The 16,583-nt window shown below is 50.9% G+C and overlaps 3 protein-coding genes across 3 annotated transcripts; 1 reads left to right on the forward strand and 2 right to left on the reverse strand.

The window, feature by feature from the left end:
• Positions 1–705: 705 nt before the first annotated feature.
• On the reverse strand, positions 706–5,880 carry M437DRAFT_50346 (phospholipase D; the record flags this gene model as incomplete). The annotated part of the gene is made up of 2 exons (XM_041021991.1): positions 706–775; positions 830–5,880. The coding sequence occupies 2 exons, from the start codon at positions 5,878–5,880 to the stop codon at positions 706–708; spliced, it is 5,121 nt and encodes a 1,706-aa protein (XP_040879137.1).
• A 1,084-nt stretch (positions 5,881–6,964) lies between these two features.
• Positions 6,965–8,885, reverse strand: M437DRAFT_50245 (ATP-dependent RNA helicase-like protein has1; the record flags this gene model as incomplete). The annotated part of the gene is made up of 3 exons (XM_041021973.1): positions 6,965–7,207; positions 7,266–8,248; positions 8,306–8,885. The coding sequence occupies 3 exons, from the start codon at positions 8,883–8,885 to the stop codon at positions 6,965–6,967; spliced, it is 1,806 nt and encodes a 601-aa protein (XP_040879138.1).
• A 2,492-nt stretch (positions 8,886–11,377) lies between these two features.
• Positions 11,378–13,546, forward strand: M437DRAFT_50126 (TRP-domain-containing protein; the record flags this gene model as incomplete). Its single annotated transcript, XM_041021954.1, has 2 exons — positions 11,378–11,645; positions 11,700–13,546. 2 exons carry the CDS (start codon positions 11,378–11,380, stop codon positions 13,544–13,546), a joined length of 2,115 nt encoding a protein of 704 aa, XP_040879139.1.
• Between the last annotated feature and the right edge of the window lie 3,037 nt (positions 13,547–16,583).

Genomic DNA, 16,583 nt, shown 5'->3' on the forward strand with positions numbered 1-16,583 from the left:
CACAACTATGCATTTCTTACTGTTCGCCAGCCATGGAAAAACGAATCAACGGCTTTGTCCTGAGGAAACTCCCAGGAACACAAACACTCCACGCTCTTTTGGTGGTCCAAAAGATACAAGAGAAAAGGATCCAAGGCACGATGACGGATCACAAACATCACCAGAAACCACATCGACACGATTTCTCGGCAACAAAGCATTACATCTCCCCAGTGCTCGCAGATGCACACGAACAGACAGGTGCATAGTAGAAGGAGCAAGACGCAGTATCGAAACAGTAACGACGAGCATATTCTACAAGAAGCAGGAAAAGGCAAGAATGACAACAACAAAGACAAGACACGGATGGAAAGAAAAAAGCTGGTCATTTTGGGAAAAACACACAGGGTCAAGAGAAACGATCAATCATACTCTTTTCGATCCTTTTTGTACAAAAAGTGAAAAATCCAACGCAATCCCAATCTATTCCGAAAACACCAAACAAAATGCCGCTAGAACCACAAGACTGAAAAGAACTCCTTGCCTCAAGTTACAAGAAAGAGAAAATAATTAAGTGTTGACTAGTAATATACAAAAGGACAAACGTCTCGGTGCACGCAAGACGCTTATAATAGATACAACCAAGGAGATGGCGACAAGGCGATTAATCGCTACAAAACAGTCAGTATACATTTCTCACATCTTTCTCTCTCCCGAAAAGACTTACTAAATTTCCAAAGGAGCAAGTTGATCAATGTTGTAAAGCCAATTGCCACCTTTTTCTTCTCTCTCAAGCCTGTGAGTTTAGTCAGCGATTGATCGTCTTCGAACCTTTCAAGAGAATACTCACCAATCATAAGGGAAAGTCACCAAATGCCCCTGAACGAGCCTCAGCAAGCCCTCAGCCTCCTCTTTGGTGAGGACTTCGGGCTCAAACGCGCCTGTAGCCTTCATACTGCCTCTGGTGTTTGCACGATTACGTCTGCGCTTAGAGGTGCTGTGTTGCATGTTTCCACTGCCACTGACAGTAGCCGCATGTTGAACCTGACCAGGCTCAAAGTTCTTTTCCTTCTCGGTCATCTCGGGGAATTGTATAGTGCGGGACTTTGTAACGCGGACAGGTGCTCCGTTAGCACTGCTGTTGGTGGGGATGCCATCAAGTGGTGGTGGTGCAAGTGTAGCGTCCGTGTTGGCCGTGTCATTGCGTTGAGCGGCCACCTTCTCGTCAAAAGGCTCTTCGTTGGCGGCATCGTCAGCGCCATTGTTGAGCGCAGAATCAGAGGCACGAGGGCCACCGTCCATCCCTTGCTTCTCAGACTTTTCATTCAGGTCGCCATTGGTTGCAGCGACGTTGGAGTGAGAAGTGCTGGGACGGCCACCAAAAAGCCTACTCAATCCACTGAATCTGTTGCTGGCATGTTTGCTTGCGCGATCTGAGACGTTGGCCACGGATGAGAGGACATCGGTGCCGCCAGAGCCAGGAGGACCACTAGAATCGGGTGCATCTCCGGCAGGCTTGGGAAGCGGCATACTCGCGCCCAAACCTTGCGACAGCATGAATTTCTCGTTGTATGTGTTGAAGTTGCGATACTCGGTCCACGACTGAACTTCGGAATCCGGCATGCAACGGAAGACTTGACGGTAGATGCGAGTATTGTTTTCAGCTACCTGGTGCCAAATCTTCTTGTAGAAGTCGTTGGCCAACGGGTCGCGCATACAGTCCTCGTCAACCACAGGTCGCATCATGGAGTTGAGGAGTGGGTTGATGATGTGAGCATTCTCAGAATCGACCTCCTGGACTAACGACGGGCCACCTATGTCCGAGTCATCGCAGACAGGAAGTGGTGGGAGTTGCGAGAGCTGTGTCAAGCCAAGCTCGCGCGTGTTCATACGAGGTGGCATGGGTGGGGGCATTAGACGACCTGCCTCTGTGGCATTGTGAGGAAGATCGTAGATCTGGTGGTTGATGACTTCTCTCTTGATTGAGGAGGATCGGGGACGTGTGGCAGCGTCAAGTAGATTGGCGCTCTTGAGCACTTCCCTGCCGTCGGCTGTGATGTAAGTATCTCTGGCAGACATGTCGACTACGTTCTCAAGGTTCTTCATGTTATCGGTACCAAATCCGGCGACGTCGAGGTCATGGGACTTCTCGCCAGAGTGCTTCTTGCCGCCAGCACCATCCATTTGATCAGCGTTATCGTTGTCAGTTTCGTTGAGGAAGTTGTGCAACACACCAGCCTTTCCATCACGCTCACTGTTGTGGTTCAAATTCTCCTCGGTCAGGCCGTGAGCACCTGCGGGAGTCTCCGGTGGTGTGATGAAATCGTCTCTGTAGATACGTTCCATCTCCTCGTCTTGGAAAGCCCTCTCAGCTTCGCATTCACGACGGTAGATTTCGTCAACATCAACTCCAAGATGCTCGCGCATAAGACGCATGCGAAGTGAGTGCGGGAAAGTTCCGACGTCGTAAGGCTTGCCCCCCATGAAGGAAGGAATCATCTCTTGGTCAGTAACAATGGCAGCAACCTCGGAATCTCTCGAGCCCAGCATGGAGCGCTCGTTGATGTTGGCAGATCCGATGATGACACTGCGATCGTCAACAACCATACACTTGGCGTGGATGTAGAGCTGTTCAGTGGTCAAACACTTGCGAGGACCAATCTTGCCCCATTGTCGGAGAGCATAGAACTCAATGTACTGCGTAGGGTCGATGCCTTGGGCACGTAATCTGGCAAAGATGGATGATTCACCTCTACAGATACTGCGGTATTGACATTGCATGATGAGACGAACACTAGTTCCGTCTTGTGAATCCACTTGGTTCTGGAATCCGGGCATCAGAGGGATGATCAAGCATGCTCTCCAATTGTCACCTCTCTCATGGGCAAGTATGATTCTCTCGACAAGAGCATCACCAATCTTGTTGTTGATCTGGGTACCTTCGACAACACAGCTTGTGATAAAGAACTGGTTCTCGATGTACACGAAGTGCTCAGAGTTTTCGATGAGATAGACATAGGCGTTCATGATACTGCACTCGGTCTTGTTTGGTGTGCCAATCGACCACGATGTGCAAGAGCGGAGGATTTGAATCTGGCAGGTACCAGTCATGCCGAGACGTTCAAGCTCACTCTGATCAAACTCGGGTGGAGGCAGTAAAATTGGCGTAGGACGAGAAGGCACACGCTGTCTGAGAATGTAGTTCCATCGTTGGACGAAATGACGAGCCACATCTCGGGCAGGCTGGCCAACAATGGTCATGGCAATATCGTGCCAAGGCATACGAGGCACCTTTGTGCGATCGTACATTTCCTCGTACGGGCGGTCCAGTCCGTAGAAGTCCTGGACTCTGGGATTCGAGTAATCTTTGCCAGGCCAGACCTGACAGTTGTCCGCAGTCCTGGGTCCTTCCATGTCCAACTCGAAGCCAGTGAGCTTGTCATCGGTCAGGGAGTGGTGAGGGTCATCCCATCTTCCAAAACACAAATCTACACCACCCACGAACGCCATAGCATTGTCAATCACCACCAATTTCTCATGGTGCGCCCAAAAGAACTGATTCTGCCTGAACTGATTGGGCGAACGTTGAACACAGACGTTGGGGTGGAGGTCTAGGAGGGAGGCTTTGGTGTATTCCGAGTCGATGGGGATGGCAGACTCGATATTGCGGTAGACGATGACGAAGATCTTGACGCCTTCTTGGGCCTTGCGAAGAAGTAGACGGTCGAGACGCCACTTCTGACTGATGGCAGCTGGTCGGCGAAGGTAGAGTTCAGGACTGAGCCACCAGTCGTGGATGTACACAAAGCTTCTCGCATTGTCAATGGCTCGCGAAACTTGCCACATGTGATCTCTGCCATCAACCAGCCAGCGGGCAAAGACATTCTTGCGGACCGGCGCAAAACTGTCGAAGCGATGTTTTAGCGACCAGATTGTGTTTTTTACCATGTAATCAATAGACTCCTGAAATTGCACTAGTTGGCGCTCATTCTTGGCCAACATCTTCAGTTTTCGCTCCGAGTTGTACAGACGAAGTATGTGGTGCTTGGGTTGTGTGGCATTGCCAGCAGTTTTGGCCAATTCTTCTGCTGTTTGGTCTCTCAATCGCTTTTTGCTCGCCTTGTCGGTAGTGAAATCGCCATCTACCAGGAAGACTTCGCGCGGCTCTAGTGACTCGGGACTATCCAAGGCAACAATGTAGCTGTGGCGGATCATGAACCATTTGGGTTCCGCATTTCTCTTGAAAGCCGAGACTGAACCAGTGACAGGCCTTCTACGCAGGTCAATGTTGGGCTTGGAGATGATGGACATCAAGCCCTCCTTGCCGTGATAGCCGCCTTCTACTGACAAACGCAAAGATAGAGCTGAAAGTTCGAGGAACTTGCACAATCGTGTGCTGTCAGGGCGGAAGACTAGCCACCTGATCATCTGCTGCAGATAGTTCTCGAGCTTCCTGCGTTGACGCTCGTTGTACAGATCCTTGGCTTTAGCACCTCCTGCGGCACCTGCAATACTGCCAGCTCGCGCGACTTCGCCAGTTACACCATCGGGACCAGACGCATGTCCAGTGCTTGACTTGCGTCTGGATAGAGCAAACGACGTTCTACGTCGCTTCTTCATACCAGGCCTATCAGGGCCACTGGCTTCACCATCAGGACCGCTTTGTTCAGCTATGGCGTTATCATCGTCTTCCTCCTCGTCATCAGCCAGACCTCTCACACCACGAAGGTATGGGAAAGCACTTCTGGGGAATCGAGGAATCTTTGCTTTCGAGCGATCGTCGGTCTTGAGTATCGAGTATCGCTCTGACTGACTTTGAAACTTGTACTTGAGGTGCAAATTGCTAAAGTCTCTGAGAGAACGGTGGATGGTCCACGACATACGTGAAGGCCCGCTTCCATATTCAAGATTGATGGTGAAGACCATATGGCGATCACCAGACTTGCTCTCGCGTTGCTGACTTGAAGGAATGGTGATTTTGAGTTGCTCAAGCAAGACAGGAATCTTGCGACGACCATGTTCATCACGCTGGTACATGCTGGCCAGGAAGATAGCAGCGGGTGAACCAGCAAGGAGTTCAGCCATGAGTTCTGTAGACTTTTGATGGTCAACTTTGACTCGCTCGTCTTTCTTGCGTTGACCAAGCAGTTTCAAACCAGCCTTGACTTGTTTCCATTTTTGAGCACTGGTGCTCTGCTGGCGCTCTCCACGGCCTCTCCACGGTGAGGCTGAACCGTCAAGTGCACCGAATCCAGTGAATCTCCTCGAAGTGGTTGGACGATTGGAGTCAGACTGCTCAGCAGCATCATTTGTAGGTCTGCTACTGCGAGGTGCATAACTCAGACCTCGCGCGCCCTCGAGACCACGCCTCCAGGCACTTTTGGCAAGACGATCGCGGCCTTCATCCTCGCTAACGCCTGCTCTTGAATTTTCAGGAATGTCTGTCATGGTGGCTCTGCGCGGTAGGCGTGGAGTTCGATCAGCGTGGTCGCGCAAGAAAGAAGGAAAGCGCGGAGTACGTGGTGTCGAAGGACCAGCGGATGGCGTCTTCTCCATCTTTCTCCTGGCTTTGCGCTTCTGACGAGGTTCGTGGCCCTCGGCAGCTTCATCCATTGAGCTCTCCTCGATATCACCCTCGGCCTCGCTGCCATCATGCTGCGACTGCGAGTAGAAAGGGAAATGTGGTTCTTCCAACTCTTCTGTAGGAGTCATCAAGACTGAAGCATTGGTGAATTCGCTAGGATGGCGCGAGTGGGTTGGTGTAGCCATGGCTTTTAGACGGGAGAAGAAGGAGCCCTGACGGCCGTGTTCATCCGCACCATCGAGCTGGTCTTCTCCTGCTTTTCTTTCAGGCGGTGTCTGAGTACCACTGCCTCCACTAGCATCTCTATTGCGGGACATTGTACGCAGGGTCGGATCTGAGTCATGACGCAGAACGAATGGTCGCGGACGAGGGCTTGTGGCCGAGACGGAGCGAGGAGCTGAGCCATTCTGGAAGTTCTTGAATGATGGCAGATTGAAGTCGGCAGGAGTTGGAGGGCCGAAATGTACAGAAACAGCGGTTGGGGGTCTGAGCAATTCGTTGGAGAGAGTGGTCTGGGCTGGGGTAGGGACATCCGGAGTAAAAGTAGTTCGTAGGGGAGACGAGGGCTGGCTGTGACCTTCTCCCAGGCGAGTCCGCGCAATTGGCGACAGGGACCTGGGCGCCTCCTCTTCTGCCACCATCTGCATCTTGACCGGAGTTTGTAGAGGTTGGTAGGGTTATGTCTCAGTTCATATTACGATACTAAAAGCTGTAGGGTGTGGAAATTGTCGTCACGGATGCACGCGAGTCGAGGCTTCGGAGGTGCTGGGAACGCTGGATAGGAGAAGGTGACCGGCGACTGGACCAAGGCGATTGCAGCTACGGAGCGAAGAAGGAGACTGGACTTGACGAAACTGTTGTCGAAACAAAGGGAAAGAGCGTGCAAGAGAGAAGCCTTCCAGAAGTCGAGAGTGCCTGCTCGTTTCCGACTTTGGATCTGAATTCGATAATCTTGAATTGGAACTGGAATTCATCAAACTCCCGCGCCTGCCCCCTCAACCCGCGACGCCGTCATCTCCGCCGCGGCCTTGGCCATCAGAGTCAAGCTATTAACATCACCCTGTCCATATTATTCTGGAGTGAACACCCCCTCGAAAAACCATCAATTTCTATATTGATGATTGCTTCAATGATACAAGTTCACAATGATGGAATGTCAGCTTTGACGAGACGCGACTCTTGTAGACTCAATTGTTGCCATCTTCTGCAATCGACTTCGAAATACATTAAGCTTCGATGAAGTCACCAGTCAATTGTGATAAGGAACAAACTTTCAGAAAAATGAACAAGATTGATTAACTTGTACAACCACACTTTTCAAACGCCCGCTACCATAGAAAAGCCATATGTCAAAATGCTACCAACAAAAGATATGCTCTCTCTCAAGCTCGCTCACACCATTTATTCCTGGCGTTGACGCTTGTAGTTTCCACCTTGTCTGGGTTGACTGCCGTATGCGCGACGAGCGCCTTGCTTCTTGTCCATCTTCATGCTTGAGCCCAATTGCATGTCCACACGCGGCGGTGTGTTGAAGCCGAAACTCTTGGCTACCTTGACAAGGTCGAGCTCGTTGACGTTGAAGACTGAGCGCAGCGAGTGCGATGCGTATGCCTGAAGATATGAGCGGTAACCATCCTTGGCCGACTGTAGAATTCATCGTTAGCACCATGATCAGCAACAGCAGCAAATAGATCATTCTTACCTTGTTCAAGTAGTAGTTCTTGCCAATCAACATCTCAAGCTGGCTCTGAATGTTCAGCACCTTCTTCTCGGGCATCTCAAACTCGGTTAACGGCACACGAGCCTCCTCGAGGTGCTTCAAGAAGCCAACTTCATTGGGTTGCAAGAACATCAAACTCTTTCCCTTGGTGTTGGCACCTCTGGCAGTACGACCAACACGGTGAATGTAGTCTCTTGGGTCATCCGGAGGGTCGAATTGCACAATCCAGTCAACGGCAGGGATATCGAGACCACGAGCTGCAACATCGGTACAGATCAAAGTGCCCTGTTTGGCGTTGCAGAACTCGAAGAAAGTGTTTGTGCGCTTTTGCTGCTTTTGCTTGCCGTGGAGATCCAGAACGGGCAGGTCAATGTAGTTGAGGAGTTCGGCGTAGTATTTGACACAGTTGCATGACGAGAAGAAAACAATAATCTTCTTCTTGGGGTGTTTCTTGAGGAAGGTGAACAGCAGACGGAAACGCATATCAGGCTGGCAGACAATGAAGCCCTGCTCCAGACCTTCTACGGTACTGTGCTCTTTTCTGTGGTCAACGTTGATGTAAAGAGGTCCAGGTCGCAGCGAGATTCTTGCAAGATCCTCGACCTTTGTTGTCTGGGTGGCTGAGAAGAGCATGGTCTGTCTCTCGTCCTTGGGCAAAATCTTGATGATCTGGCGCATTTCATCTTCGAAACCGACTTCAAGGATGCGGTCGGCTTCATCGATAATCAGAGCCTTGATGTTCTTGTAGACAAAGCCCTGGGTGTTTTGCAGGTGATCGAGGAGACGTCCAGGTGTAGCGATGAGCAAGTTGACACCCTTGACAAGCTTCTCGGCCTCAGCGCGGCGGTTGGCTCCTCCAATGACGATACCGAAGGTCTGCGAGTGGTGGGCCATGAGCTCACGGGCGACACCGAAGATCTGAAGAGCGAGTTCACGGGTAGGCGAGACGACAATGACACCAGTACCTGAACAGCATAATTAGTACAAAGTCGACAGGATAAATCAGACAGGCACATGCTTACCGTTTCTGGGCTTAAACTTGAGCGAGTGCAGCATCTCAATGGCGGGAATCAAGAAAGCCAGAGTCTTGCCGGAACCAGTCTTTGCAGCACCCAGAACATCCTTGCCGGCAAGAAGAGGCGGGATACCTCTTGCTTGGATCTCGGTCATCTTCTCAAACTTCATGTCGGAAAGAGCCTTGAGTGTCTTTTCGGAGAGGTTGATGTCGGTGAACTTCTCGGGCAGGGCGTCCTGTCCAGGGAGGGAGACTCCAAGCGCTGAGGGCAGATCTGAAGGCTCGCCAATGTCCTGCTTCTCGACCTCTGCGCCGTCCATGTTCTCGTCTGCCTCCTCTTCATCGTCGTCGCTGACGTTGGCGGCTGCGGACTCAGCGGCGGCCTCGCGCAACTCCTCATTTACTTCCTCCTCCTTCTCGACATCCTTTGCTCTTGCTTCGGCGGTCTTTGACTTCTTGCGGGGCTTCACTTCCGCATCCTGAGCGGCGACAGTCTCTTTGGCGACGACGGGGGCGGGCGCATCGGCAGACTTGGAAGAGCCGTGCTTTCTCTTTCTCTTCTTGGATGCGAGCTCCGGGTTCGACATGTTGATATGCTGTGGTAAATGACGGATGACAGGCGAAAAGTCGACAGCCCAGCAAAGTTTGGTCGGGCAGATCTTCGAACAAAAAAATTAAGGTTATCGCAGCGCGTGACGCCAAGCACAGATTATCTTATCAGATCAAGGTCGCCAATCCCCGAAACACCGAACAGACCATGCGAGACCCTTTCGACATCATCAACCACCCATTAATCATACCACCGGTGACGGATAGATTGGCTGGATATGATGACTCGCATATCCATCGTCCTTGACTTTCATGAAGTCTGTCACAGCCTACAGTATAACAGTGTATAGCCTATGCAGAGATGCTCATAGCCAACCCCTCTTCTCTCCCTCCACAGCAAGCTGAGTGCCGCTGTCTCAATCTCCGAACACGAACAGGAGCCGTGTCGAACCATGGATATCTTCGCTTGCGACTATTCATCCTTTCTCCTTTCCAACACGACTGCATGATGATAATCGGTTTCTAGACTTCGCGTTTTGAGCCCTTCTTCTGGAAGCTGTTGGCAATCTTGTGAGTGTGGTCCAACGGTCAACTGCCCGTTGCTAGGAAGATTAGATCCACGCCGTGACAACAACCGTACTGATATGTCGCCCTGTACTACAACAATACCTTTGCATAGACCTACCACTTTCAGTACTTGTATATAGTCTTACATAAGGCCGCGTATTGTGAGAACGACGCTGCTCGGCACCGTCCTCGCCCTGACCGCACTGGCACGCCGCGTTTTGCACACAAGTATATGCTGCTGTGAAAGAATCATCACGCGCAGGCCCAGTCCTGCCAGACAGATTATTTTAAGATGAGTGCCAACCATGTCCAAGACCTTTGTACTCATTGTTTGTCTATACCAAGGCTGGCGCAGCTTGTGCTGTTGTCCGTATGCAAATACGCTGGGGCTGGCCAAGAAGATCCCTATCCGTATTATGAAGCTTGGCGACTCAGATCGAGATAGCATGCGACAACTCCGCTGCTGATCTCTGAAGAATGCCTCCAGAGGACGATGGGAAATGATGTTTTCATGCCGAGCAGGTGAAGCAACGGCCACACTGAATTGCAAGGAGAAGAGAAGACATGAGGGGATGGGAGAGCACCAGAGACTTTAAGCAGTGCTGTCGCTGTACAAAGGCCGTTTACGGGACTGCATAGCCGTTGTCTATTTTGAGCACGCGCGGGTTCTGTTTAACCAGGTGATCCTGGGAATGATGCTGTGGCTTTACGAGTCCGGCTGCTACGGATGTCGTCTTGTAGGTGAGACTTGAAGAAAAGGCCTGAGCCGGCGTGTGTACGTAGCCAGTGTACAAACTCAACAGAAGTCGCAGGGATTGCGATGGACAAGAAGTAGCATCGACAGGGCTCGATGGCGTTTCAAATGGTTTCCCCAGCTTTTCTTGGTGCCGCGTAATAAACAGCAGTATGGTGGCGCACTGATCGCCAAACGGGAAGAGTGGACTGGAGCGCCGTCTCAGGTCCAGGACCCCTGAAGAGCGAGCGTGTGGGATTGGATTGGATTATTGCTCGAAAACAAGCTGCACAGCCCCCTTTGTCCAACAGCCAATCTGGCACGTAAAACAGCAACCCCGATGCAGGCGCCCATACGGCAGCGCTGCTTCAAATCAATTTTCATCCGTTTCTTACAACGCTCGCCTTGTCCTTGAGAATCTGTGACGAAGGCAACCAAGGATCTGCTTGTCCGACTCGGAAAAAGGAAAAAGATCGTAGCGGTCGTTGACATCAGCTGGCGTGGCTTTGGCGCTAATCTGCGCTTGTTGATCGGGTCACGCACGTCTTCCGTCTTTGGGAGGCCCTTTTGGCTGTGTTGAGGGTCGTGTTTCTCGCCTTTTCGTCGTTCGGATTCCTGCTGCATCCCACGTTCGTTGCCCTTTCCACTGAACGAACCGCCCGTCGCCGCTGCACTTGCTGCAACTGCTGCACCCGCCGCGACTCGTCACTTCCAACTTTCCTTCCCTTCATCTCCAACTCTTGCCCTTCTATTTTCCCCATTCCCAGCCTCCCCGCGCGCCTTCCCTTTTTCCCATCATCCACGCACGCCGTCACTCGCTCAGCAGTCTCTCGACGTCAAGACTTGACTTTCCACTCTGTTCCGGTTTTAGCAGAGCTGTCTCAGGCCCAAAGAGTCCTGTCGTCCGCATTTACATTCCAACCACCCATTTGCCATCAAACACACACCCACATCTCCGACCACTCACCTCCCCACTCGTTCTTGTCGCTCTGAGTCGCGACACCATCTGCAGCATTGCACGCCTTTACCAACATTAGCATACTGCTTCTCCGGCACTAGCATCACCAGCAGCATTTATTAATTGGTATTTTCTATTGCTCGCCCAGCATGCGTCCTACAAGGTCGCCTCTAGGCTTCCTAATAGCCCTCCTCGCCGCCCTTCTCCCTATGACCCAGGCTTCCGGCATCAACAATGAGCGTGTCATCTCGTCTTCATCGCTTAGTACGTGTATGGCGAACTCCAACTTCTCGGCCACTCTGTTCAATGTCGCCTTCACTCCTGACAACCGCACTCTTACCTTCAACGTCGTTGGTATCACCACAATCTCTGGCAATGTCACCATCGACATGGTCATCAGCGCATACGGCTTGTCCATCTTTAAGAAAACATTGGACCCTTGCCAGGAAGGATGGGCTGGTTTGTGCCCCATGAACGAGGGTCAGATTGACCTTGACTCCAACATTGTCCTGCCTGCCGATGCAGTCAGCCAGATTCCTGGTAAGAAGTCTCGAGTTCTCAATCCACGAGTTGTCCACTAATTTACCATGCTAGGCATCGCATACACCGTTCCTGACCTCGACGCCAAAGTCCAAGTTTACGTTAACAGCACCGACACTGGTAGAGCCACTGCTTGTGTGCAAGCTGAACTAACCAACGGCAAGACGGTCGACCAAAAAGGTGTCTCATGGGCTGTCGCCGTTATTGCCGGCCTCGCTCTACTTGTCTCTGCCATCACTTCGGGTCTTGGACACTCCAACACTGCTGCTCACGTCGCTGCCAACACTCTTGCCCTCTTCGGATACTTCCAGGCACAGTCTCTGGTCGGTATGACTGCTGTTCCTCTTCCGCCCATTGTCGCTTCGTGGACCCAGAACTTCCAGTGGAGCATGGGTATCATTCGTGTCGGCTTCCTTCAAGACATCGCTACCTGGTACCAGCGCTCTACCGGAGGCACTCCCAGCACTGTCCTGTCTGAATTGTCGACTGAATCTGTCGAGGTGCAAAAGCGTTCTCTTCATGCTGCCCAGCGCCTCATCGCCCGCGGTGTTATGAAACTGCACCAGCTTATGCCTAGAGCAACATCAAGCACTACTGACGCCGCCACCAAGACTATCATTCTGCGTGGTATCGAGCGTGTCGGTTTCCGCGCCAAGATTGAACTGACCAACATCTTCCTTACTGGATACATCTTCCTCCTCATTTTCGTCGTCTTTGTCGTTCTCGGAGTCATCATCTTCAAGTTCATTTGCGAAGGTCTCGTCAAGATGGGTAAGATGAAGGGTGACAAGTTCCAGGACTTCCGCAACGGCTGGACCACCGTTCTCAAGGGTATTCTTTTCCGTCTGGTTCTCATCGGTTTCCCTCAAATGGTCGTTCTCTGTTTCTGGGAGTTCACCAAGCGTGACTCGGCTGCCGAAGTCGTTCTTGCCGTCTTCACTGTCTTCACTATGATTGGCATACTCGCCTGGGCTTCTTCCAAGGTCATCCGTCTTGCCCGTCGTTCCGTCTCGATGCACAAGAACCCTGCCTACATCCTCTATTCGGATCCCGTCTCGCTTAACAAGTGGGGTTTCCTCTACGTCCAGTTCAAGGCCACTGCCTACTACTTCATCGTCCCAGTCTTGGCTTACCTCCTTCTCAAGGGCATGTTTGTCGCCTTTGGTCAGGGTAGTGGCACACTCCAGGCCATCGCCTTCCTCATCATCGAGGCTGTCTTCTTCATTGTTGTCTGCGTCCTCACCCCGTACATGGACAAGAAGACCAACGCCTTCAACATTGCCATCTGCTTCTTCAACTTCCTGAACTCCATTTTCCTGCTCTTCTTCACTGGCATCTTCTCTCTACCTGGCCTGGTCAATGGTGTCATGGGTATCCTCTTCTTCATCTTCAACGCCGTTTTCTCTTTGATTCTCCTCATCTCCATCATTGTCGCTTCGGCATTCGCCATCTTCTCCAAGAACCCCGACACCAGATACCAGCCCATGCGCGACGACCGTGGTTCCTTCATCAAGTCTCAAACTCAACTCAACACGGAGCTCGATGCCCTGGGTGCTACCGCTCGTGGTGAAGGCAAGACTGGCTGGAAGGGTGCTCGTATCGAAGACGATGAGGACGGCTGGTCTGGTAGTTCCACTTCCGAGCCTCGCATCGGTGGTAACAGCTCTTCAATGGCCGGCAGATATGGCGAGATTCCTCGTTCTCCTCACGACGCTAGCATCTCGAGCTTCCCTTCGGATGGTGGCTTGCCAAGACACAACCCTCCCACATATCTCGACGAGAAGACTGGTTTCACAACGCCAGATGTGCGCAGCAACCACAGCACGAGCCCAGCACGCTCGCCACAAATACAACAAACAGGCAGAGCGAGCCCGTGGCAGCGTGGAGCCGGCTATGAATAAAGGCAGCGATATGTTTAATTATTGCAGGTCATGACTTTTCCTTTTATCAAACTCTTTTTTCATTTGCTCACACATTTTCTTCACTGTTGCAGGCGGCTTCTCGATGGAAAATGGAAGCCAAAACATGTATCAACACAAGCTATTCTCCAAAAGACTTGACAAAGGCACACGATCCTTTTGAAAAAGTGACGATGGTCTTTCACATCTTTTCATTCGCCAGGCTTGCTCCTGTGCAACATTCTTGTTTCTTCTTTTTTTTTTTCCTTTTTTGGTTTGTCACAGGGACTTAGGAATACCATTAGGGTTTGCAGAATACCCTCAGGAGTGGCGTCTAGGCCTTGTCCACAAATGAAGAACATGGCATGAGTTTAGTTTTTCCTCTATCTTATCTACCAAAAGGTCTTGTTCATCTCTGGTACTGCAAAGATCAGAGAGCGAAGTCCGACAAATATCAGTTTTCTTTATGTCCAAGATTGATACTTCCCGTTGTTCTCCAAATGCGATTCTTCTATTGTAATTGAGGTAAATTTTGTAACTTGTAAGGTTAGAGCAGCGTGTGTGTATGTGTGTGCATGGCAGTATTCCCGAGATCTTTGGATGAGAAGGCCGCCCGCCCGTTTCATGAGATCTACAAACCACCTGCTATTTTTTGCCGTGATCCTTGCGGGACTTTATCAGAGACATCACTGTCAATATAATGGCACAACGGTGCGAACGTGGGAGAGTAGGAGCGGGAGTGGGAGTTCTTTCGGGTACGAGGTCTTTTGCCGTGTGGGAATTGTAGAGTAGGAAAATTGCTTGGTTGGGAGGAGTTGGGCTTGGGTGTAAGGATTTGGGACTTCAGAGGAGGATTTGGGGGACAAGGGCAAGGTGTCGTTGTAGGGAATCCGGTATAGTTGAGAGATCTGATGACTTTGATTCCTATCGAGTAACGAATCAGCTTTGTGGTATACCTTGTGCTATGGAATGGCTTTTTATACGGACTAAGGAAATTTAGACGATTGTTCTCCATGCGAACAATTCCTTGTGGTGCTGCAACAGTCTAAGTCCACAGTTCTCGTTAAGTGTGCTTGGAACATCAAAATTGAGGACCATACCATTAAATCGATATCAATTGATATGAACCTCTGCCCAATGAGTCTTCAAACAATACTAGCCAAACTTGATAACTCTGACCCCCAGATATCCCTTTGTAGCTCCCACAATCTCACCGTCAGTCTCGAAAACCCTTGTCAGTGGTATAACCCTGCCAATACCGATCTCCTTGGCGCAAGCCTTCGTTGCCATCAGAATGACTAGACGTTGCATACATGCTTCGAACAAAAGCCACCGATGTCAACGAAGAGGGAGGGACTTGCTTCTAGCTGCCGCGCCGTCCCGACCGGCATGCATGTTTTCCACAGTCGTCACAATTTATTGATGCCCGAAAGCTTCGAATGAAGTTTGTGTGTTTATTCCCTGAACTTCCACGGCGGTAGTCTCAGAGGTCGAGTAGGTGGCTTTCTTTGTCTTTTGTGTTGCGGTTGACGCGGTTTGAAATCAAAGGCAGAGAGAGGGTTGAGAGGACGAGAGGACTAGGTTGAGATGTTGCAAGTATGGTTACTCGAGGAAGTGTGTCGCTGCCAACGTATCAAAGGTCTAACGCGACCTTGCTGTCCTCGTTAGCCTTCGAGTCCGCCGATGCCACGAAGCCTGCAAAGTCCACGAAAGTGCAATTTCTGTGGTCGCTTTATCATGGTCACAAGAGATTTGCTAAGACTTGTCCTTGCGAAGGCAATCTTGCCACGTCTTGCAGATTTCTGATATTGGAGTATGTGACTCGGCAATGCTTACCAAGGGACACCGAAGGTGCAGCCAAACTAATGCATGTCACGGGAAATGGCTTTCTACCCGATAGACAGCTGGGTTGGGCTGGGCTTGTTACACGATAAGTTTGCCCTGGCCTGGCCTGATGCAAGCGACCTCGAACTCAGCTAGTCTTTCAACTGGACACGAAGGGGTTTGCTCTAGCGACTGTCGTCACTTCATCGTTGTGTGATGGCACCACAGCTGAGGTGATGCAAGTGTTTGATATTGCTTCGACGTGGCAGATTTGCAATATCACCATTGACGTGTCAAGCAAATCTGCAAGTCGTAGATCCCGAGATATGGCAAGCAAGCGATACTGGGGAACTTCGCAGTGCTTTGCTTAACCGCCCGAGGATTTGCGATACTTGTACGACGGAGCGTATCTGCATATATATATGCACAGGTAGGGTCAAGTAAGTTTTGGGTATTCATATCTTTAAATTTGGTTTGTCCTTTTTCTTCGCTGCTTCCTTCTATACTGTTTTTATATAGTCTCGTCTGCGGCCTTTTGCTGATAGCAGGATCACTGGTTGTCAAGGCGCATACATGCTCTTCTGAACCAACACCAAGCCTCGAAACCACACCCATCAATATCTCCGCAGGTACCAAACCACAGATTAACCATGTCCAACGACCTTGCATCCATTCTCGCCCGCCACAATCTCCGCGGCATAAACGTCGCAAATTTCTCCTCTTCCTCTCAGCGTCCTACCCCTCAACAACATCAACCTTATCAATATCCAGCGCCTGTGCCGCAACAGAGGGTACAATATCCATGGTCAGGTCAAGGCTATGTGAATACGGGTCAAGGCGCTGGGAATGTAGGCCAGGTGAGACCATCTTTTGCCTGGCCGGCGCCGCCACAACCGCAATATACGATTGATCCAAGACATTATAGTTATAACATCTGGGGGAAGGCGCCGGTCTATTCTTTGACTGGGGAGGATGAGGAGGATGAGGAAGAGGGAGAGGCAGAAGAAGGTGACGATGTTGCAGGGGAGGAAGAAGCAGCGGTGACAGCCGAGGGAAAGGAGGAGGTCAATGCCGAAGGTAAGTTAAAGGTCGGTCATGGAGGTGATTCTGAGACTGATGTGATATAGCTGCTGCAGAAGCGGAGGAGAATATAGAAGTGGAAAAGCCTGCCGGAGATGCTGCCACAGAGACAACCCCAGTGGCAGTCTCACCAGAT

Source organism: Aureobasidium melanogenum (genome assembly GCF_000721775.1).
Source record: "Aureobasidium melanogenum CBS 110374 unplaced genomic scaffold scaffold_12, whole genome shotgun sequence".
In the NCBI taxonomy this organism is placed as follows: Eukaryota; Fungi; Ascomycota; class Dothideomycetes; order Dothideales; family Saccotheciaceae; genus Aureobasidium; species Aureobasidium melanogenum.